The 23,571-nt window shown below is 42.4% G+C and overlaps 3 protein-coding genes across 3 annotated transcripts; all 3 read left to right on the plus strand.

Moving 5' to 3' along the window:
- The first annotated feature begins 1,053 nt into the window (after positions 1–1,053).
- Positions 1,054–5,507, plus strand: LOC120821337 (E3 ubiquitin-protein ligase TRIM21). The gene is made up of 10 exons (XM_040179762.2): positions 1,054–1,158; positions 2,552–2,786; positions 2,878–3,265; positions 3,362–3,457; positions 3,592–3,825; positions 3,914–4,061; positions 4,187–4,213; positions 4,504–4,568; positions 4,664–4,786; positions 4,879–5,507. Exons 2-10 carry the CDS (start codon positions 2,560–2,562, stop codon positions 5,263–5,265), a joined length of 1,695 nt encoding a protein of 564 aa, XP_040035696.2. The 5' UTR covers positions 1,054–1,158; positions 2,552–2,559; the 3' UTR covers positions 5,266–5,507.
- A 3,693-nt stretch (positions 5,508–9,200) lies between these two features.
- LOC120822940 (E3 ubiquitin-protein ligase TRIM21) lies at positions 9,201–15,513 on the plus strand. The gene is made up of 11 exons (XM_040182933.2): positions 9,201–9,344; positions 11,799–11,975; positions 12,118–12,355; positions 12,460–12,808; positions 12,932–13,027; positions 13,119–13,352; positions 13,439–13,586; positions 13,690–13,716; positions 13,826–13,890; positions 14,141–14,260; positions 14,437–15,513. The coding sequence occupies exons 2-11, from the start codon at positions 11,939–11,941 to the stop codon at positions 14,788–14,790; spliced, it is 1,668 nt and encodes a 555-aa protein (XP_040038867.2). The 5' UTR covers positions 9,201–9,344; positions 11,799–11,938; the 3' UTR covers positions 14,791–15,513.
- A 3,401-nt stretch (positions 15,514–18,914) lies between these two features.
- Positions 18,915–22,215, plus strand: LOC120822939 (E3 ubiquitin-protein ligase TRIM39-like). Its single transcript, XM_078105071.1, has 10 exons — positions 18,915–19,040; positions 19,414–19,651; positions 19,758–20,133; positions 20,257–20,352; positions 20,443–20,676; positions 20,763–20,910; positions 21,014–21,040; positions 21,150–21,214; positions 21,379–21,498; positions 21,675–22,215. Exons 1-10 carry the CDS (start codon positions 19,025–19,027, stop codon positions 22,041–22,043), a joined length of 1,689 nt encoding a protein of 562 aa, XP_077961197.1. The 5' UTR covers positions 18,915–19,024; the 3' UTR covers positions 22,044–22,215.
- The last annotated feature ends 1,356 nt before the right edge of the window (positions 22,216–23,571 follow it).

Here is a 23,571-nt window from a genome sequence, read left to right on the forward strand (position 1 = left end):
ATCTTATTAACAGGCTCTACAGGAGCCACTGGACATCACGAGGAAACGCAAGTGTGAGGCACAAGGAAGCCGTGGAAGGCGATTTGTATATTAGCAAAGCATCAAATGTATCAGACACAGAACAGAAAGGAATGAAAATGTTTTGGGGAAATAGTCAATGTTTGAGGGATCGAAACATAGAGCTGTGCGAGCCAACGAGTGAGTTACTTTGTCACCTCTAAACATTTGTTAATATTTAACAAACAGAAGAAAGAAAAATATAATTACATTTATTGGTTTATTTGGTTTGGGACAGTGCACGTTAATACAATACTCCCGTAAATATGCCACATTTAGACAACTGGCTGTTTTAGTAGCCCCTGAACAGATGCCCTCAACTCCACTTAAAGACAGAATATAACAGTAAATTTACACAGTGGGGCGCAGAAAAAAATGGACCCTTTTACGAATCATGCAGAAAGTGCTAATAAAGTGCTACCTGGTCTGTGGAGGTGTGTTTTTAGTTTGCTAAGGATTTCTGCCGTCGTTGTGTCCTTTGGGGAACAGCACTTACTAATATCTCTACCTGCTTGATTGATGTCATTTGAGGGACGTCTGAGGTTGGATGATCCCTAATGAATCAGATTGTTTAACACAATATTAACGCAAATTAACACAATATCTATTTCCTTCTTTTAGCTAAATCTAATCAAAGCTTCCCATATGGCTCGACACGGGGGTTGAAATCAGTCAGTTTGTTCAGATATGACTCATTTTAATAATCACAATAATCATACTTTCTTCACTTGTGAAAACGTGTAAAAATTGTTTTTAAAAGCTACGAATAAAGTATTTCATTGTTAATTTTATTAAATGGCCCCATTGGAGTGAACATTATTAAAATACACAACAAAAGCTCTGTAATATGACATTCAAAACGTGTCATTATATACGCAGAAAAGTGTCTCATGCCTATACGGCTGTGTGACAAAGGGGTAAACAAACTACTGTTCAAAGACCATAGGGTACAGCCTATGACACTTAAAAGAAGAAAAGAAACCGGAATTACCAGCTTGGACAAACGTAAGCATGGGAGGAACTTTTAGCTTGTTTTTCTGTGATCTGTTCAGAGCGGTTGCTGCCAGGTGTTCAGGAGCACCTGTCCGTTGAGCCTCACAGGTAAGACATTATATTTCTATTTTAGCGGAGAGCATCGAGTAATAATGTTTGCAGAGAGAAACGCAGGAGTCTGTGTTTCAAGTTCAACTGCCTTTCACAATAGATGTTTCTCAAAAGGGAAATGTGAGTGTTCCCTTGGTTTGGCAAACATTATTGGTATTATTACCCTGCACGGCTCCTGTCGACTGTTACACCGCCCAAGGGCATTCTGGGTACTGCTCCACAGTACCTTCAAAAAAAGATGGAGACAGAGCGAGATGCAGGGGAGATATTTTAGTGTGATTTACTCAAAAAAACGTTCATCTGATCAGCTCAAGTTGGTTATTGCTCTGGATTCTCTTAAGAAAGCTGCAAGCTGCCGTGTAAAAAGTATTCAAAGAAAAGCAGTTGTTGGCGAAGCATAAAGGACCAGTACACAAGACGGGTTTCAATACTCTTTAAAATGTTCCATGCGTTACGTTTTGACAACAGGGCAATTATCGGAAGCATCGCTCCGGAGTTCAACTCGCAGCCAAGAGGATATAAATACTCGACCTGAGATAATTGCAGAACAGAACATTCTGACACACCCATCAAATGACCTTTTAGGTAATTATGATTAGAATCTTTTGGATAGAGTTACGTGAAAAACTAATAATTAATAATAAGTATATGTAGGAGTGTACATTTTTTATTGTAAAATCAAAGTAGCTATTAATTAATATATATACATAAATGGTTTATTGGACAAATGGCCGTTATTCCCTTTCTACAGAGACAGAGGTCTGTGTATGAAGACTAAACTAGAAAAGGCATTTCCTGTGGAAAATGCGTTGGAATGCTGAAAGATTAAAGCTGAAGGCTAAAAGCTGAAATAAATTGTCAAAAATTGCTGAAAATACAGAAGTGAGAAAAGATAAAAGGAATATCAAAGAATTGCTAAAATTGCAGAAATGAGAAAGCTGAAATGAACTTTTAAAAATTGCTGAAAATACAGACATGATGCTATTAGTCCTAATATTATGTGTAGTAAAATTAGTGGTAGTTGTAGTATTAATAGCAGCATAAATACCTTTTATTTGTGACCCGGTTTATTAAAGGAACTCTTCGAATGAGTCAATAAAAAGAGATTAAATACTGGTCACTTAATATCTCTATCAAACAAAAACAACAAAGAAAATAAACGGTGCGGGACTAACTTGTAACATTCGGAAGGTCAGTGTAAAGGTGTTAACCATAAAGTAAATACACACACACACACACACACACACACACACACACACACACACACACACAATATTAAGCAAATGCAGGATATAACTACATGTAAACATCTGGATATTGATTTGTAAAAGAAATCCAGTACATTTGTGCACATGAATGTAAAAGTAAAATAATGCTATTTGATTTCCAGTCAGAATTATGGCCTTCGCCTTGTCTGAGGAGCAGTTTCGGTGCGTTATCTGTCTGGATATCTTCCACAACCCCGTCTCCACCCCGTGCGGGCACAACTTCTGCCGGGGATGCCTCAAACGTTATTGGGACACCAGACATAAGTCGGAGTGTCCCCTGTGCAAAGAGGTTTTCAAAATCCGCCCAGAACTCAGGATCAACGTCGGATTGAAAGACATCACCGAGCAGTTCAAAAAGTCTGTTTGCATTTTCTTTTTAAAAAGCTTTGCGTCTGTCACCTTTTTCCTCGTCTGACTCGAACTAACCAGATCTGTGTTATGTCAATAGGTCCATAAAGGGCCAGCCGGCGTACAAGCCGGCCCCACCCAAGAGGACGCAGAATACGGGACTGCGCCAGAGACAGCATTCAAAAACCGATGAAGTTCCGTGTGACATTTGCCAGGAAAACAGTGTGATGGCGGTCAAGTCGTGCTTCGTGTGCCAGCTGTCTTACTGTGAGATCCACCTGACGCCTCACCTGAGGGACCCGGTGCTGACGATGCACAGTCTGGCGGATCCGGGCACCTTCGTCACCAGTCACCTCTGTAAGAGCCACAAGAAGGTCCTGGATAGGTTCTGCAAAAGGGATCAGACCCCCATTTGCGTGGAATGCAGAGAGTTTGACCACAAACACCACGAGACCATCTCCATCGCGAAGGAGAGCAAGATGGTCAGGGTGAGGAGAACGACCCACTTCCATTTTTGGGGTTTAATTTTCACGATGAAACGCGACAACAGTTTCTTTACTGTGCGCCTGATGCTGTATTTGCAGATTCAGATGAAGACTGTGGAAGCAGAGTTTCGGGACATGATAAAGACCAGACACTCCAAATATAAGGAGATCAACAGTTCAGTAGAGATCAGCGAGGTATGGTTTGTGTTTTAATATCATATATATCCAGTACGTTCCCACTTGATTTTAACGAGCCCAATCATTGTTGTCTTCTTGCACCATTTGCATGATTTACACATCAACTAATACAGATTCATGCACACCTGCAGATGAATAAAGCACAGGCGCTGGAAAGAATCAGCCAGGTGGTCACCAACGTGATAAGCGTCATCGAGGAAAACCAGGCTTCGCTCATCGACGAGATTGAGAAGAAGCAGGGAGCGGCTCACAGGAAGGACGAGGCGCTCCTCCAGGAGCTCGGCCTGGAGATCAACGAACTGCAGAGGAGACGCAGCGAGCTGCAGCACCTGGAGAGCAGCGACGACCCCCTCCACCTCCTGCAGGTTAGAGCAGCGGCACGTCCGCGCGCAACGCAGCGCGGCCCCCGCGAGTTTGTGCACTGACCGCGCGTCACCGTCCTCCCGTCCGCAGTGCTTTCCCTCCCTGAGGGCCCCGATCATCGGCAGGGACTGGTCCGCGGTCAGGGTGCAGCCGTCCGGCCACATGGGGGTGGTGAGGAGAGCTTTCACCAAGCTGGTGGACGTGTTCCAAGAACTTGAGAATAAACTGGCAGCAGAAGGTCGGTGACTTAAAATAGATAAACACTCACGTATTCATGTTCATTCATAGGAATCCACCATGAATGTGTATTGTAATGTAGAAATAATAACAGTAAACCGTTTTTTCTCTTTTTTTCCTCCCTAGAAATAAGTGACTTCTATCAATATGCAGGTATGTTTCTGTGAAATCATCATCTTGTCACACAAATGTCTGACCGAGTTTAATTCGTCGCCTCCTCCGTAGAAACTTACAGTCAAGCAGAAAAAGTAGCCGGACCTTTTGACCTCTTATATACAAACATGATCCCAAGTTTTAAAAGGGTAAAAACAAAGCCTCGAAACGATGCAAAGGGAGCACCTTATTAATTCTACTTATTCTAATAATATCTCACATTGCATTACATGCACACCTGAGTGTTTGAGTACAGTTGAGCAAATTTTGGTGACGCGTTCTTTCTCCAGTGGACGTGACTCTGGACCCGGTGACGGCTTCGGGCTGGTTGAGTCTGTCTGCAGACGGGAAACAGGTAAAGGGTTGCGCCGTCGTCACTGACTTAAATATCTGACCAAGTTGTGGTTACGTGACAGCAACTCATGTTGTTGTTGTTTTTGTTGAACACAGGTGAGCCTCAGCCCCCAGCTGAAGAAACCCTCCCCTCCCGAAGACTGGCGAAGGTTTGACTCCTGCGTGTCCATCCTGGGGAAGCAATGCTTCACCTCTGGGAGACATTACTGGGTGGTTCAGGTCAGAGCTCAGACCCTCAGTCGCACTATCGCATCAAGCAAATCTTGCAACTGATTGATTGATGTGCATTTTTTTAAAACTGCTTGTTTCAGGTTGGCGACAAAACAGACTGGGACCTCGGCGTGGCCCGGGAGTCCATCAACAGGAAGGGGGCCATCACGGTGCGTCCCGACAGCGGCTACTGGGCCATCTGCCGGCGGAAGGGCGGCAGCCTCAACGTCTGTGCCGGCCCCTCCTTCCCCCTCCGCCTCCAGGAAACGCCCCAGAAAGTGGGCGTGTTCCTGGACTACGAGGAAGGCTCGGTGTCCTTCTACGACGCAGAGGCAAAGAGCCACATTTACACCTACAGCGGATGTGAGTTCCCTGAGCCCGTGTACCCGTACTTGAACCCCTGTCTCCATGACAATGGGAGAAATACCGCCCCGTTGGTCATCTGTCCCGTTGAGGTCGGGAGAAGTGAGGCGACTGCGACTCTTTGAACAGGAGGCCGAGGGGAAAATGTTCATTATCAAAAATATTGTAAACATTGTACGTTTTTTTCATTAAATTAAAAATATATCTTTGGGTACTCAAGTTCAAGTTATTAATACATAAGTCTGATTGTAACTTATAGTATTTCTACTATAATAATTTGACAATGTGTTATTTTTCTACTATTTTTTGGGGGTGTACGCTTTCAATGTATTCTTTTATACTGAATAAACAGAATTCCCAAAACAAAGAAGAATTGATTTTGTCACAAAGAATGAATCCCTTTGGGGAACACACAAGCCGTTGTGTTGCGCCTTGTTTCTGTGAAGATATGTTCAATGTCAACTAGGGATGTGAATCACTGGTCCCACGATATGATATCTAGTCACGATACAATATTATGCTCAGTTTTGCAATATATATTGTGATTTATTACCTTTTTACCACTGCAAATTGTCCTCAAATAAAAAAATTCTTAAACATTAGAGGAATTATGCTAACTGTCCGTTCATCTCACTTCAATCATTTTAATTTCAGCAAATTGGGATTGTTAAGCAACAAACTGACCAACACTGTCATAAATATTGACTGTCCTGTTTGTATTACGATCTACGGAGTCAAATTTATCTCTAAAATCATGTGTGTGTGGACTGCTGTGCTATTACAGGTATTTCAAACAATGCATTGTATTGTACAAAATAAACGTAGCCGCAGGTCTTTGCACATGAAGCAGGGGACAGATTGTCTCCATTTTTGTTTTAACCAACATCCTACTAATCACGCTGTAAACAACACAGCACCACCTAGTGGACTGAAAATGCAATTGATTGTATTATTCCAGGCCCCAAAATGTAGATAATAAAAGTTCAATACAATATCGCAGCGGAAAATATCGCAATACTATTCTGTATCGATTTCTCAGAGTGCTGTGAGTTTGCAGACACTGTAAAAAAACCTCTTCTTCTAAACATGGAACATTTATTTTCAATATTTAGAAAAAGTTACAGATTTATTATTTGTAGTTTTGCTTGTTCTTGTACGTTTTCATATTAAAAAAATGTGTGCTCAGTGAAATTGCTTATGACTATGAATTAACGCAAGATAATAAGATTGAAATTCTCCTAAGATACAGTATACTTTCCCACCATATAAACAAACCATGAACCAATGATAAAATGTCTCGCTTTATACCTACCTTTTTTTAATTGAGCCATAACCTCATTTGTAAACCTTTTATGGAACTTAAATATCTCTTGATTTACTTTAATGGAGTCGTTTTTGTTATATTGTATAAACAACCACTAGGAGTCGATAAAGTCAAACAGTTTCAGTTTCTGAACCGAAGCTGAATTAAATCCAACCTGCCACCAGGTAGCGTTTGTTACCAAAAAATAAAAGTCCTTCAATTTGATCTCAGTATCAGTTGTTCTGCGCTCTCTCCCGTCTCCTCTCTTCTCATCGGATATGATTAATACATAATTCAACTGATAACCACAACCATCATTCCCCTCCCCAAAAGGAGCCCACCCACCTGCTTGAATAACCACAGGCCAGTAGCACTCACTCCAATCATAATGAAGTGCTTTGAGAGAGTGATACTGTCCCACATTCAGAGCAGCATACCGGACACCCAGCAGTACGACTACAGGCGCAACAGGTCCACCTCAGACGCCACAGCTGCTGCCCTCCACTAATCCCTCTCCCACCTAGAAAACAAGGACTCCTACATTAGGAGGCTCTTTGTCGACTACAGCTCCGCTTTTAACACGGCCGTCCCCCACAAACTCACCCATAAACTCTCCACACTCGGTGTGCACCCCACCCTCTGTGACTGGCAGGCCTCAGTCTGTCAGGATTGGAAACAGGACTTCAGCCAGCATCTTCACCAACATCGGCACCCCACAGGGTTGTGTCCTCTGCCGCATTCTCTACACCCTGTTCACCCACGACTGTGTCGCCTTCCACAAGGATGACATCGTCCTGAAGTTTGCTGATGACACCGCAGTGATGGGACGCATCACTGGGGGGAACGAAGCGGCATACAGGAGGGAGGTGGCCAGCTTGGTGTCATGGCGCGAGGATAACAACCTCACCCTCAACACTAACAAGACCAAGCAGCTGATAGTGGACATGAAGAAGGAGGGGAGACCTCATCAACCACTTTTCATCCAGGAGCTTGAAGTTAGGAGGGTGAGCAGCTTCAAATACGTTGGGGTCCACTTCAGCGAGGACCTCACCTGGACACTCAACACAACGCAGCTGGTCAAGAAGGCTCAACAGCGGCTGTACTTCCTGAGGAGGCTGAGGAAGTTTGGGATGTCTCCTAAGATCCTCAGCAACTTCTACAGCTGCATCACCGAGAGCATATTGACCAGCTGCATCACCGTGTGGTACGGCAGCACATCCACCGTGGACCGCAAACGCCTGCAGAGAGTGGTGAGGACAGCAGAAACGATCACCAAGACCACGCTGCCCTCTCTGCAGAGCATCTACCACCGCAGGGTTCACAGGAGAGCTGCCTCCTTATTCAAAGACCCCACCCACCCCCAATATGGACTGTTCACGCTTCTACCCTCAGGCCGGAGGTACAGAAGTGCCAAATGCAGGACCACCAGACTGAAAAACTATTTTTTCCCCACTGCCATTAGAGGCATCAACAGCTGAGAGGACTCTATAACATAACTCACAACTGGTCTGCACTTTAGCTTGTTAGGATTCACTCACTGTTACTGTACTGTTAATTTATATTGCACTCATTTCATTTAAAGTTTTTTTCTTTTACAACCTGCTCAGTTTTGCACTTTTCCTCGTCACCTCATTTTTATTTTTTATTTCATGTACATTTATGTAAATAATGTATTTTAATTTTAATTTTAATTTTAAAATTGGTCGGCTTTCTGGAAAGCCAAGCACAAGGGCGTGTGTAACTCACAATAAAAATCTTTGAATCTTTGAATGTATTTAGCTAATTCTTCACATCCAGGTTCTGTACCACTGCAACATCTTTGTCTTTTCCCCCATTATTCTAATCTAATGCATTCTCCTATTAAGTACTTGTGTGTATTCTACAGTACATTTCCATCATGTTCTAATACTGACAACTTACTTGTATTTTGATGTGTAGTGGTGGCATATGAATCATATAAGTGGTGTTACATCAGCTTTTCTGGTAAGTGACGTCGTTGTCCATTCTATTTCACAGCATAAGTCACATTAAGGTACCTTGCTACATAAATGTTGTCACGTGGTCGTTATTGACGTATGCTTCATTAAAAGGGGAAATCACAGCCTGTGTTTTCTCTTTTGCATTAAGGGGATTCACCTGGTTTCTGTTCGGGACTTTTTTTCATCACATATGATCTTTGAAAAATGAGAATAATATTACTAATAATATAATAATAATAATGAGAATAGAGACAGGGTGGACCCCCTCCCTTTGTAGAGCTTCAGCTCATGCACTATTGACGACGTGTGATGTTTGTTTAAACCATTGCTCGGAGTGCGTGGCTGAGTCACAAACTGGATGTGCAGCAAATGTTGATGAAAACAAGGCATTGTGCTTTCAACGCCGCATGAGTCACTGCATTTTTAGACCCACTGAACACCGGAGACAGCACAATGGGTTCTCTTTATGAGTGACAGGTATTGAGATGCCATCATCATGAATCAGTGAACGACAGGGTGAAATGGAGTCACATTTCTCCGTCTTGTTTTTATGACCTCCCCCTCCTTAGGATTCCGACATTCAAACTTTGCATATTGTTTTCTTCATCCAGGTGCGTCGAAGGGTGAGGCGAAGAATGGAGGTGTCTCACAGCGAGAGGAAAAAGGCCCAGCCAGCAACGAGGAAGAACACAAGTTCTTTGTGTGTAAAAAAACAAAATCATTCCAAGATGACTTGAATCTGTGACTTTAATAAAGCCTCATGATTCAAGACCGTGACAGACAAAGCAGCTCAGCTCTCAGGCGATTCACACCCGCAAACGCTCGTTGGGTTTCATTATTGACTAAAGGCCCAAATGTGAAAAATAACCAGTTTGATGGCGTCACATTGACTGAACCCCATCCGCCTTGTCTGCTTCTCATGGTAAGGTGATCTGTGTACTTTCATTTCACTGTTTTCATGCTCCAGGCAGCGTTCCACATAGTTCACAACAGTCGTGCACCTGAGGGGTCGACTGTTTTGTCGGAAAATATTTAGCACGCTCGTACATCGTGAGAACTGGCTGAAAAAGTTTGCGTTGAAATGTCATTCCTATGAGATTTAGGTACAGTAAAACATGACTTTGTGCTTGTAGACTCATCCAATGCTCCAAATTGTCAATATTTTCCAGAAAATATTAGACTTGCCTAATATTTTGTTTTCTGACAAATAACGCCTCTACTTATTTTCACTTATTATGAAAACTATATCAAATACAAATGGATCAATTTCATCCACCTTTCCGGGCAAAACTGAAAAGCTTTTTTTTACGCAATCCTTCAAAATGCGCTTAAAATCTGGGACGAAAAGACGGCTTAAGTGTACTTTGCGGTGAATATATCCACTCCCTTAATAAACGTCTTTATATTTTTAAAAGCATAAACATGTTCATGACTGTACATAATTGTTCTGGTATGCGTTTTGAACAACAACAAAACGGGCATTCCAGTGGAAGTGCCTTCACGGTGTAAGCGTGTTAGATGAGATTTTTACAGGCAGCACCACATAGTTAACTGAAGACAACGGTTCCGTCTAAAAGCTGTCTCGCATTCTCACACCTTTCGTTTCCCACTTTTCTTTCATTACCAACCAAAGCACACAATGCAGCGTGAACCGCTCCCTCCCTGCTCGTTGAGAGAGACATTACAGGTTTTGTTAGTCTTAGTTTTCGATTCCGCTGACGAGTGCGAGTAGAAGCGTAGCAATCAGAAATACATGTATATATATCTAAAGTACATGACATGACACGGCGGTCTCAAGCAAGCAAGGAATGCAGTGACAATGTGATGTGATAATTAACATGTACGGATGAGCTCTACATGAGCGTAACTTTTGAGTTTCTAAAAAAGAAAAGTAATGGTAAATCTTGGAATGGTCTCAGCACGAAAAGCGCCTCTAAACATGAAATCATGGTCTTCAATTAGATCATGGCAGCCAGCGCGTGATTACAAGTAACTGTAACGGTGGCGTAATGTTGACGCACCAAAAAAGTTATCTCTTTATCTACTTTGTTGTGTACTTCTTCACTGACCACAACCGAGTTCTCCAACAGAAAGTATGTTATCGTACGGCGCGTTCCCCGAGCTGAAAGGACATGCTGTTCTCTCAGAACGGCGAGTCTGACGTGGGTCGTCACGCAACGCTTAGCGCCAGGTGTCTCCAGATAAGAAAAGCAGATATGTGCGTTGGCCGTCGGGTCGGATAGGAGGCTTAAGCGGCCTGCTGAAGTTAAATCTAATGGTCCATGCGATTGGGAATTCCCAGACTCTGACGGCGCAACGTCTCTACGTGCTTTGTGTGTGTCTGTGTGTGTGTGTGTGTGTGTAGTGTGACTACTAGGATTGCCAGTAACAGGTAATTAAAATATCTGTCTGTCTCCAGGCTACTTTTAGAGAAATCATTTAGAAAAAAGATCAATGAGGACCAAATGAGAAATCGGGGACAACAGCTACGACGCTAATTTGCAATACAGTCGTTTCTAATTCAACGAGGGGTTAGGGTTTAGTTAAGGTTTGGATTAAGGGTTCAGCCGTCTGTGGCCTCCTGTACTTCCTCAGCTGAGGTGCTTCATGTTTACATTTATGGAAGAGAAGATGGAACTCTGCGAAACAGGTCGATGAATAAGAATGAATGTATAAAATAAAAATAAAACTATCTGTGCTAAAACTGCTTTGCATTTCCCATGACTGTCGCCTCACCTAAGTATGCTTTTTTTTACATTAGCACATGTATTTGACATCTATCTTGCAAAAAATGCAACTAATACGTCTTAAAAGAACAACACTTAAACAGAATAAAATTGTTCATGTTCAATCAGAACAATGAAAACATCTAAAAGCATAGTTCAGAGCATATTTTTGTTGAGTCGTTGCTAAGAAATCACGCCCAGACCTTTATGGGTAAACATCTTCCATCACCCCGCTGTGACAGATGGAATGCGCGTGCGAGCTCACGTCGTTCAGATGAGCCGTCGCTTTATTGCTCAATATTTTGTGGTGCAAACGACCGATTCAGGTTTCTTCTTCTTCTTTGAAATTGTCGTGAGACTGAGAGAAACTGAAACTGCTGAGATCATGCGACATTTTTTACATTTTTGTACCTGTTTAAGTTTAGTTTAAATAAAATTCTTTTGATTTGACTATCCTATCTACTATACTATCTAGTATTCAGAAAAGCAACCCAATCAAACCTGAGTGTTAAAGGCTTGTCCCTCACTACGGGTTATCACGTTTTGATTGCTGCTCCAGCGAACATGCCTGTAAGTAATGCAATTATGTGTTTTAAATCGCAAATGACACCTTTCTGTACAATTTGGTTGGCCGTTAATCCCATCACCAGCTTAGACATAAAACCTCGTGAACAAGGAACCAGACCAACCAGAATGCCTGATTGGGAAACTCCAATCCAACGGGGAGGATCTTACCTGTGACTACAAAAGAGACGGTTCCCTCTGGGTATTTATTGTTTGAGTTTGATGAATGACGATCAGAACTCTCCGTATGACAACACAAAAAGGTACGGCGATACTCATATGAAACAATTTCTAATGTATTCAACAGTGCAAGATGTTTTCTGTAGGAGACTAAGTCTTCCGTCCATTTGTAAAAGTTATGGGAAGTGGTCTTCATTGAAACTTATTAATGTGACTTTTTTGCAGTTGCAAACATGTCCCTCGCCGTTCCGTTAGAGGAGCAGTTCAAGTGCTGCATCTGCCTGGACATCTTCACCCACCCGACCTCCATCCCATGTGGTCACAACTTTTGCCTGGAGTGTATTGAGGGATTTTGGGACACTAAGAGAAAGACTGAGTGTCCTTTGTGCAAAGAGAAATTCAGAGAGCGACCATCACTGAAGATCAACTGTGGATTTAATGAAATCATTAAGATTTACAAAAGGTTTGTTATTAATTACTTCCTCTCTCGGCTTTAAAGCAACCCAAAGTGAAACAAGAATATTTTAACTATGTTAATATTTAACAGAATTTTATTTAAACCAAAAGGGCTCAAGAGGGGAGTGCAAACCTTGCGACGCCGCCAGGAAGCGAGGCTGACCAAGTTCCCTGTGACGTTTGCTGCGGAGACAAGTCCCCATCGGTCAAGTCGTGTCCAACCTGCCTGCTGTCTTATTGCGAACTTCACCTCACGCCACACGAGAGGGATGCGGCGCTGCAGAAGCACCAGCTGATGGATACGGCCACTTTCATCACCACTCACCTCTGCGGAAAACACAGGAAGCCGCTAACTAAGTTCTGCACGAGCGACCAGAAGCCTGTTTGTGTGAAATGTACAGAGAGGGAACACAAACACCACACCATAGTACCGATAGAGAAGGAGAGGAACAGGGTCAAGGTGAGACACCTGTTCTTTTAGCCATCGTCTTCACATGAACTCTCAAATTCTCTTTTAATACACTCCCTCCCTTTACTTCTGGTATTACTGTACACTGAAAGACTATCTTTTTACCTTTTGTAGACCTCTTTGAGGGACAAAAAGACCAGCATCAAACAGATGATCCATGCCAGACGCAGAAAGATGGAACAGATCAATAACTCTGTGGATCTAAGTAAAGTAAGTTCATGTTAAAAAAAACGCTCTAACTGGACATCTTTGTCTATTTGTCATCCATAAAACTAAACGTTTCCATTGTGTCAATGAACAGAAAATCACAGAGAGGGAGATCCAGGGCAGTGCTAAGGTCTGCAGCTTGCTCATAACCGCCATTGAGAAGAACCAGGCCAGGCTTGTGGAAGAGCTGGAGCAGAAGCATCAAGAAGCCGAGAGGAGAGCCACGGAGCTGTTGCAGGAGCTGCAGCAAGAAATCAGAGCGCTTCAGGCGAGGGGCATCGAGCTGGTGCAGCTGGAGCAAAGTCAGAGCCCGGTTCACCTCCTGCAGGTTAGATACATGAAGGTCCTCGTCTCTTTGCAGAGTCAACGTCTCAACAACCGTAATCATGACAAACCGTTTTCCCCCCATTTTAGAGTTTCCCATCTCAAAGTCCACTCCCATCCACCAGAGAGTGGTCCGAGGTGGCGGTCTACTCTGATCACTGCATGGGGGCGGTGACCAGAGCCTTCTCCGAGCTCATCGCCGTCTGCCAGGATCTATCGGACAAACTGTCTGAAGATGGTCAGTAGTCTTTTAGAAAAAAACATGATCTCCTCTTTAACTGCCAAAGATTGTTGTAAAGACCAGTGCATGAAAATCAACTTTTTCTTTTCTCTTTTTTCAGAAGTAGACAGGCTGAATCAATACGCAGGTATGCTCACAGCCACACGTCTACTGCTTATTTCAATAAGCTACTTTGATCTTGATTAGTTCCTCTTCTTATGACGTGGCTCATGGTTTTTCTTCTTTGTTTTCTGCAGTCGATGTCACTCTGGACCCTGAGACTGCTTCAGGTTGGCTCGTCCTGTCTCCAGACAGAAAGAAGGTATAGTTTGATAAAACTTTTTATTGTGACAGTTACTGTTTATTTAACATTACTTTGTTGCTAAATTTTACTGAATTGCAGTTGTAAACTATAAATTTCTCACAGCAAAAATACAATTCAAAGGGGCTGAAAATTAGGATAAAATGTGTTGATCTAGGAAGTAATAAGGTTTGTTAACAATTGTTGGCATTAGACGAATGTCTGATATGATGAAGACAGTAAAAGTAACGTTGATAATTTTGATCCACAGGTGGCCGTCGGCAGCCAGAAGAATAATTTAGTCCTGGACAGTCCTCGGCGGTTTAACTCCTGCGTTTGTGTTTTGGGGAAACAAAGCTTTGCTACCGGAAGGCGCTACTGGGTTGTTCAGGTAAGGAGCTCAGAAACAGGAAACACGCTTTAGGCCATAGCAGTGCACTTTAACAAATTAAATTGAATGTATACCTACTATAACGCACCCTGCGGTTCTTACAAGTTCAACATGGAGTATATTCAAACACCATCAGCCTACAGTGACTCACGATGTACGTCTGATGTTTGTTTCAGGTTGGAAACAAAACAGACTGGGACCTCGGCGTGGCCCGGGAGTCTATCAACAGGAAGGGAGCCATTGTGGTGCGTCCCGACAGCGGCTACTGGGCCATCTGCCGGCGGGAAGGCGGCGGCCTCAAAGCCTGTGCCGGCCCCTCCGTCAAGCTCCGCCTCCAAGAAACGCCCCAGAAAGTGGGCGTGTTCCTGGACTACGACGAAGGCTTGGTGTCCTTCTACGACGCAGAGGCAAAGACCCACATTTACACCTACAGCGGGTGTGACTTCAACGAGCCCCTCAACCCGTACTTCAACCCCTGTGTTCCAGACGAGGGGAAGAACATCGCCCCGTTGATCATCTGTCCTCTGTGACATGTCATGAGAAAGGATGATGCAAAGGTTTATTATTGAAGTTTATATACTGTACAATGAACTAATTTTACTTGACTAGTATTTAACCATCACTGCAAAAGGCTGCTAAAAAAAGAAGGCAGAAATATCTACATTGTATCTGACTGCATGTATTGTTTTTTCAACTCAATTGAGTCATGTGTAAATACATATAATTATACATCATGTATTTGAACATAAAAAAGCCTCGAAAGGTGCATGAACTGTGAAATGTTAATAAGTATCCTAAAGGGGTAATGTATCACCTGAGATACAAATTGTTTAACCGCAAACTAACGCGACGGCTCATCTGAACGACGTGAACTCGCACGCACATTCCATCTGTCACAGCGAGGTGATGGAAGATGTTTACCCATGAAGGTCTGGGCGTGATGTCTTAGCAACGACTCAACAAAAATATGCTCTGTACTATGCTTTTAGATGTGATCATTGTTCTGATTGAACATGAACAATTTCCCTTTGGTGAAGGAAATTAATCCAAACATTTCATGAAGAAAGAATTGTAAAAGAAAAGTAACAGCGCACTTGTGTATTTGTAAAATTGTCTTTTTAAGGATTGTTTAATTTTTTTTGTTATGTTTTTTCTTTTTTGTTATTTATTAATTCGTATATGTTGTGATACAATATTGATATAGGTTGCAACTACAAAGTACTTTTCTCATTAAACTTATCTTTTATGGAAAATATGTCGAGCAAGCAAATTATTCCCTTAGCACCAAACAAGTGCTTATTTCATGTGCACCAAAGCATTACTCCAATTTCTTCCTACAAAATCCTGTGTTAACAGTCCAAGTAGAAGCTTTGGAAACAAGAATGTGTTTTGAATTGAAAGAGGACATCTTCTCAGACCTCTCTGAATGTGAGAAAAGATGAATGTAGAGAAATACATTAAAGCTAAAAACCTTCTAAGAGATTCAGAGCGTTTCAGAAAATGCTTTCCACTCCTTTTGCTCCACATAAACCAGATTACTCACCAAAACCAAGTCTCCAGGCCCTCATGCCTCCGGCAATAGAGAATGAGCCAATGATGAAGGGAATATTACTAAAAGGTGTTGCAACAACACAACATAGTAAATTTCCGGTGTGAGTAATCCCTCAGACATGATGACACAACACCTGGAACACAGTGTTCATTAAGCTGTTCTTTAAGAACTTAAGAAACAAAACATGATTTTATTTTGGAATTGTTGTGAATTGAGCTTCATTCAAAGGACAAAACTAATTCAAGTACTATATCTAAAATAAATGCTATCAACTTCTGGTTCAATCAATGAAACCGATAAATTATGACAAGACACAAGATGCATGACAGCTTCAGTTGTGTAAGTGTTGTTTGGATGATCCATTGCTTCATTCGTCCTTTATTTGGAACACAATGATGATCATTTAGGGATGGGGACAAAGACTTTTACACAGAGGCGAAATACAGGTTTAGCAAGGCGGTGATACACACTTAACAAATGTAGTCTGAGTGTCAGGGATGCGGGTGGAAGGCAGGACTCAAAATGCAGACTTGCAGGAACAAAAGGACTTTAATAGTCAAAGGTCAAAAATCCAAAAGGCCAAGGGGCAAAAACACACAGGCATGCAACTACAGATACCCACAACAAGGGACACGGACATGCGTGGCGAAAGACAATGACGCGACAAGTGACACAAGAGACACACGGCTTAAATACACAAGGGAGGTGCAGGTGATTGGACACAGGTGGAAACTATTAGACGATCACAGGGGATGACGGGACAAGGCAGGAAGTGAAGTTACCCGGGGACACGAGTGGCAGAAAACTACAAAATACAACAGGAAGTGAACCACACCGTGACACTGAGAACCTATAACATTAGCTCTCAGCAAATTACGCTGCTTCTGTCCGGAAAGATCTCAGACAAATAATGAACTACAAGACAACCGCCTCCCCCCTCGCCCTCATTCCATGAATGACCTCCGACTGGCAGATTGGGTTCTACTGTAGATTTCGCCCCCCCCTCCCAGTCAATAAGGGCCTCATGCCTCTGTATAACCCTTTCCTTCTACACACCCATCCCCAGTGACGACACTCTCCAGAAAATACGAGGGACGTCAACAGGCTTTTTAAAAAACAAACCCCCACAAAGCAGCCGGCCCGAACTCTGCCTCCTCCCCAAACTGAAGCATTGTGCTGATCAGCCGTCTACAGTGTTCACAGACATCTTCAGGACCTCCCAGGAGACATGCCACGTACCAGTCTGCTTCAAGACCTCCACGATTCACCTTCAGAGCCAACAGGTCTGTAGAAGATGCTGTCAACATGGCCCCCCACTTCATCCTCCAGCATCTGGACTCCCCAGGAACCTACGCCAGGATCCTGTTTGTGGACTTCAGCTCTGCCTTCAAAGAAATCGTCTCTGCTGCAGGACAAACTCTCTCCGCTACACGTGCCCGACTCCACCTGCAAGTGGATCCCTGACTTCCTGCCTGACAGGAAGCAGTACGTGAGGATGGGGAAACATGTCTCATTGTCTTACTGTCCAATGCAATTCACCAACCAACATGAAATTTTCCTTGTATGTCTTTCATACTTTGGCAATAAATGTTCCTGATTCCTGATGAGATTTGTTACCAGACTTCTACATTATACCCAGAGGTCAACACGGTGAAGAAGATTCATTAAAGTACCGGACATGAAAAAAATAAAATAAAACACAGTCGTTGAGAACCAACAGACACAACATTTTGTAACAAAAATCCCCCTCGAAATGGTTTCATTTAGTATTTGATTAGCTTTAATTGAACCACCTTATTTCATTAGGTTGGATTATGAGTATAGAAGAGAGAAGCTTTGTTTTACACAATTACACATTTTACTCTGGATAAAATACTTTAAACTAGCTCATAGACAAACTACAAAAATAAAAGGTGGTTCTCACACATGACACATATCCTTTATTGTAATATATTATAGTGTAACACTGAGAGGAGTGGAGAGAAACTACTTGTTAGCTCATCCTTGTTGGATTTAAATCACCTTTGAACGTGTCACACGTCACTTTCTCTCTTTGTCGGCACAGTATGTTATTAGCGTACCGTAATTAAAAACCATATCTAGGCCAGTCACTGGCATTTACATGTTGAGTGGCAGCAAACGGGACTAATTATTATGGCGACAACTAAATGTGCGTATGTATGAATGTAAAAAAAACAGGCCGGAATAGAGAGAGAGAAATGTTTCACAGGCGATTCTTGTGAACCATCATGCGAGTGCTTTAGGCTTAGAAGTACTAAAATTATTTTTACTTCACACAAAATAATATTTTTATGTACGGTGTGCGTCAAGCAAAGTTTCTGCAATTCTTCAATCCAAAAATATGTGTGTGTGTGTGTGTGTGTGTGTGTGTGTGTGTGTGTGTGTGTGTGTTTGTGCGTGTGTGTGTGTGATATGGATGACGGGGAAACTTGTTGATTTTGTTTGATTTAGCCTACAATATAATATAGTTCAACACTAAATGGCTGTAAATGTGTTTGTATGGCCACAGGTTTACATATGTTAAAATAACACAAAGGTTTTCTAACTTTATCTCAAAAATTTTCAACAGAAACTATTTTATCCAGTGTTAGATCATTTTGTTGGTCAATGAGGTTTTGAAGATGGCGTTTCTACATTTTTAGACTTTTTAAATCTTCATACTGATACATCTCTGGAATGACGTTAAGATCACAGAATTGCACAAACCTTTCCCGAGGCACGTTGTAAAGTGTGAACAATATCAAGTATTTTTAATCCCACATCACTCACATGCAGGTCCACAACGACTGCTCAAGGTACATTTCAACCTGTCCCATTCTGTCAGCTCGTTTGCACACACCGACAATAATTGATCATGTTTTACCAGATGCTGAATCACTATCATGCCAGAGGAATAAAGTTAAAGTTTAAAAGGTCTTAAAGTTCTTTGTTTAGGTTTGCAGCGGCTGAGGCCAAACCCTGTCGTACCTGCTCGAGCTCCACTTCTTCACCTCCAGTAATTAGAGGAACAAAAGGTACAAAATGTACCAGAACATTTAATACGGGGAAATTCCTATCGAGCGAGGAGGAGCTAAGCGGTAATTAGACAAGTGTGACTAATCCCTCTGCAAACAGGGAGTGTGGATGCTTATTTAAACCGCGCTGCACTTGCTCTGTACGTTTATTCTACGAGGACGATCGGGACACTCGCCATGACGACCCATCCAGGTAGGACGCGATACTTCAATCAGGAGACACTGAATTAGAATGAACTTTCATTTCTTACACATGCAAAACCCATTTATATGGATATTTAGTTAAATGATAAACATTAGGGAACATTGATGCAAGAGGAGTGTGCAGCATGTACTGGTTGAATAATCTGGAGAACAGGTATTAGAAACAATGTAAAGGTTTTTACTGCTAACTTTGTCTTTAAACCCTGGAAGAGAGGGCTAAGGGACTTTTAAACTATAATTGAAGCGCAATTTTAAATTAGAAAATGGCCCAACAATCCCTGTTTTGACATCTGTTTTTGGAAGCAAACATCTCAAATTTTAAATATGGATTTTTAAGTAATTCAGTTTGGGTTTTTTTGCAGTTGCAAACATGTCCCTCGCCGTTCCGTTAGAGGAGCAGTTCAAGTGCTGCATCTGCCTGGACATCTTCACCCACCCGACCTCCATCCCATGTGGTCACAACTTTTGCCTGGAGTGCATTGAGGGATTTTGGGACACTAAGAGAAAGCCTGAGTGTCCTCTGTGCAAAGAGAAATTCAAAAAGCGACCACCACTGAAGATCAACTGTGGATTTGCTGAAATCATTGAGATTTACAAAAGGTTTGTTATTAATTACTTCCTCTCTCGGCTTTAAAGCAACCCAAAGTCAAACCAAAAAATATTACAACTAAATTGATATTTAACAAAATTTTATTTAAACCAAAAGGGCTCAAGAGGAGAGTGTGAACCTTGCGACGCCGCCAGGAAGCAGGAAAAATTCCCTGAACCCGCTTTGCGAGGCTGACCAAGTTCCCTGTGACGTTTGCTGCGGAGACAAGTCCCCATCGGTCAAGTCGTGTCCAACCTGCCTGCTGTCTTATTGCGAACTTCACCTCACGCCACACGAGAGGGATGCGGCGCTGCAGAAGCACCAGCTGATGGATACGGCCACTTTCATCACGACTCACCTCTGCGGAAAACACAGGAAGCCGCTGACCAAGTTCTGCACGAGCGACCAGAAGCCTGTTTGTGTGAAATGTACAGAGAGGGAACACAAACACCACACCATAGTACCGATAGAGAAGGAGAGGAACAGGGTCAAGGTGAGACACCTGTTCTTTTAGCCATCGTCTTCATATGAACTCTCAAATTCTCTTTTAATACACTCCCTCCCTTTACTTCTGGTATTACTGTACACTGAAAGACTTTCTTTTAACCTTTTGTAGACCTCTTTGAGGGACAAAAAGACCAGCATCAAACAGATGATCCATGCCAGACGCAGAAAGATGGAACAGATCAATAACTCTGTGGATCTAAGTAAAGTAAGTTCATGTTAAAAAAAAGCTCTAACTAAACATCTTTGTCTATTTGTCATCCATAAAACTAAACGTTTCCACTGTGTCAATGAACAGAAAATCACAGAGAGGGAGATCCAGGGCAGTGCTAAGGTCTGCAGCTTGCTCATAACCGCCATTGAGAAGAACCAGGCCAGGCTTGTGGAAGAGCTGGAGCAGAAGCATCAAGAAGCCGAGAGGAGAGCCGCGGAGCTGTTGCAGGAGCTGCAGCAAGAAATCAGAGAGCTTCAGGCGAGGGGCATCGAGCTGGTGCAGCTGGAGCAAAGTCAGAGCCCGGTTCACCTCCTGCAGGTTAGATACATGAAGGTCCTCGTCTCTTTGCAGAGTCAACGTGTCAACAACCGTAATCATGACAAACCGTTTTCCCCCCATTTTAGAGTTTCCCATCTCAAAGTCCACTCCCATCCACCAGAGAGTGGTCCGAGGTGGCGGTCTACTCTGATCACTGCATGGGGGCGGTGACCAGAGCCTTCTCCGAGCTCATCGCCGTCTGCCAGGATCTATCGGACAAACTGTCTGAAGATGGTCAGTAGTCTTTTAGAAAAAAACATGATCTCCTCTTTAACTGCCAAAGAATGTTGTAATGACCAGTGCATGAAAATCAACTTTTTCTTTTCTCTTTTTGCAGAAGTAGACAGGCTGAATCAATACGCAGGTATGCTCACAGCCACACGTCTACTGCTTATTTCCATAAGCTACTTTGATCTTGATTAGTTCCTCTTCTTATGACGTGGCTCACGGTTTTTCTTCTTTGTTTTCTGCAGTCGATGTCACTCTGGACCCTGAGACTGCTTCAGGTTGGCTCGTCCTGTCTCCAGACAGAAAGAAGGTATTGTTTGATAAAACTTTACAAATTATTGTGCTTCTCCTCTAAAACATGACATGCAGATTTCAAAGTAGAAAGTAATAAAGTTCGTTAGCAATTGTAGGAATTAGGCAAACGTCTGATATGATGAAGACAGTAAAGGTAACGTTGATAATTTTGATCCACAGGTGGCCGTCGGCAGCCAGAAGAATAATTTAGTCCTGGACAGTCCTCGGCGGTTTAACTCCTGCGTTTGTGTTTCGGGGAAACAAAGCTTTGCTACCGGAAGGCGCTACTGGGTTGTTCAGGTAAGGAGCTCAGAAACAGGAAACACGCTTTAGGCCATAGCAGTGCACTTTAACAAATGAAATTGAATGTATAACTAATATAACGCACCCTGCGGTTCTTACAAGTTCAACATGTAGTATATTAAAACACCATCAGCCTACAGTGACTCACGATGTAGGTCTTATGTTTGTTTCAGGTTGGAAACAAAACAGACTGGGACCTCGGCGTGGCCCGGGAGTCCATCAACAGGAAGGGAGCCATTGCGGTGCGTCCCGACAGCGGATACTGGGCCATCTGCCGGCGGAAAGGCATCGGCCTCAATGCCTGCGCCGGCCCCTCCGTCAAGCTCTGCCTCAAAGAAACGCCCCAGAAAGTGGGCGTGTTCCTGGACTACGACGAAGGCTTGGTGTCCTTCTACGACGCAGAGGCAAAGACCCACATTTACACCTACAGCGGGTGTGACTTTAACGAGCCCCTCAACCCGTACTTCAACCCCTGTGTTCCAGACGAGGGGAAGAACATCGCCCCGTTGATCATCTGTCCTGTGGAGGAAAGTGTCCACTGATGCGCCTGTGTGACGTGTTATTTTGTAAAGTGCCCATTTCAGGGAAATTCATTTTGTTATTATTTTAATGTATTTGATTTTTTTGTATGAATGTATTTTTTTATCCGCCTTTATTTATTTGTTTGAATTGTGAATTTTTTTTAATGAAAAATAAAAAAAAGAACCAGAATAACTTTAACTGTAAAAATTTCATTTCAGCACTTGCGATAAATAATTTGCGTTAAGAAGTACCAGATATTGACTACCAAAAAGATATTTAGCAAAAATACTAAATATTGACATCCAGTTGTCCCTGGTATAAAGATGAATGCTTCTACCTTAGTACTAATCCTACTTTCCAAGCAGTTACCACATTATTATTAGACGTGATTATAATGTGTCTTTGTCTGTACAGTTTATGGCTGATCAGCTCAATATTATCGTGTTACTCTGCACATTTTTGTGATTTAACAACTCATCTGAACAAGCTGACCTACTTCTTTGTTGCTAGTGACAAGGAAGTAAATGCCAACTTGTTTTAAAGAACTTTTTCAATACAAAGAAACCGGTCACACAACACTCTGCAAACGTACAGTGCAGATACTCATTATTGAAGTTTTTATTGTATTGTACTACCGGTGTACTAGTACAGTATGTACTGATAAGTATAAATGTAGGTCACAACATTAATACACAATATCATCATTAAAATCTTCATACTAAAAAAACACCAACCTATACATTGGCTATAATATACTGTACGTCTTGGTAGCCTTTTTATTAGGCCACTATTAGTTTACAATATGACCAAGAAACAAGCAAAAAAATGGAAGTTTCATGCAAGTATAAGTGATGACCTACATCCTTTCATCCAATGACCCAAAAATGACCTCTACAGCCTCAACGCCCCCCGTGCCGCTCCAACTCCAATTGAGGGTATCAGAAGCACGCTTTTACTCCACATAAACCAAATTGCTTTACACACCAAAACCATGTCTCCAGGCCCTCATGCCTCCGGCAATAGAGAGTGAGCCAATGATAAAGGGACTATTCCTAAAAGTGTTGCGACAACACAACATGGTTAAATTGTTTCCGGTGTGAGTAATCCCTCAGACATGATGACACAACATCTGGAACACAGTGTTCATTGTGCTGTTCTTTAAGAACTTCAGAAAAAAAACATGATTGTATTTGGGAATTGTTGTGAATTGAGCTTCATTCAAAGGACAAAAGTAACTCAAGTACTGTAAGAAAGAGTTTAAGTTTCGCATGATTCACTTATATTATGTTCAAAATATTGTACTTTCACTTGATGGGTTCAACAGTTGATGGATTGAAATGTAATTCTGTACATAGGTTCATGTAATGGCAAAACATGTAACTTACCCTTCTAAATGTTTCCTTGTACGACCAAGGTAATAAAGGGCTGGGCTGGTCTGGACGTGAAAAAGAATTGAGCTGGGTGTCTCACACTGACAAGATGCCCGTCTCCTGGCTGTAGAGACACAACGAGTTGGTTTGAAGGCCACCTGTAGGTATAAGAACCGCC

Source organism: Gasterosteus aculeatus, chromosome 7 (genome assembly GCF_964276395.1).
Source record: "Gasterosteus aculeatus chromosome 7, fGasAcu3.hap1.1, whole genome shotgun sequence".
NCBI classification, from domain to species: Eukaryota; Metazoa; Chordata; class Actinopteri; order Perciformes; family Gasterosteidae; genus Gasterosteus; species Gasterosteus aculeatus.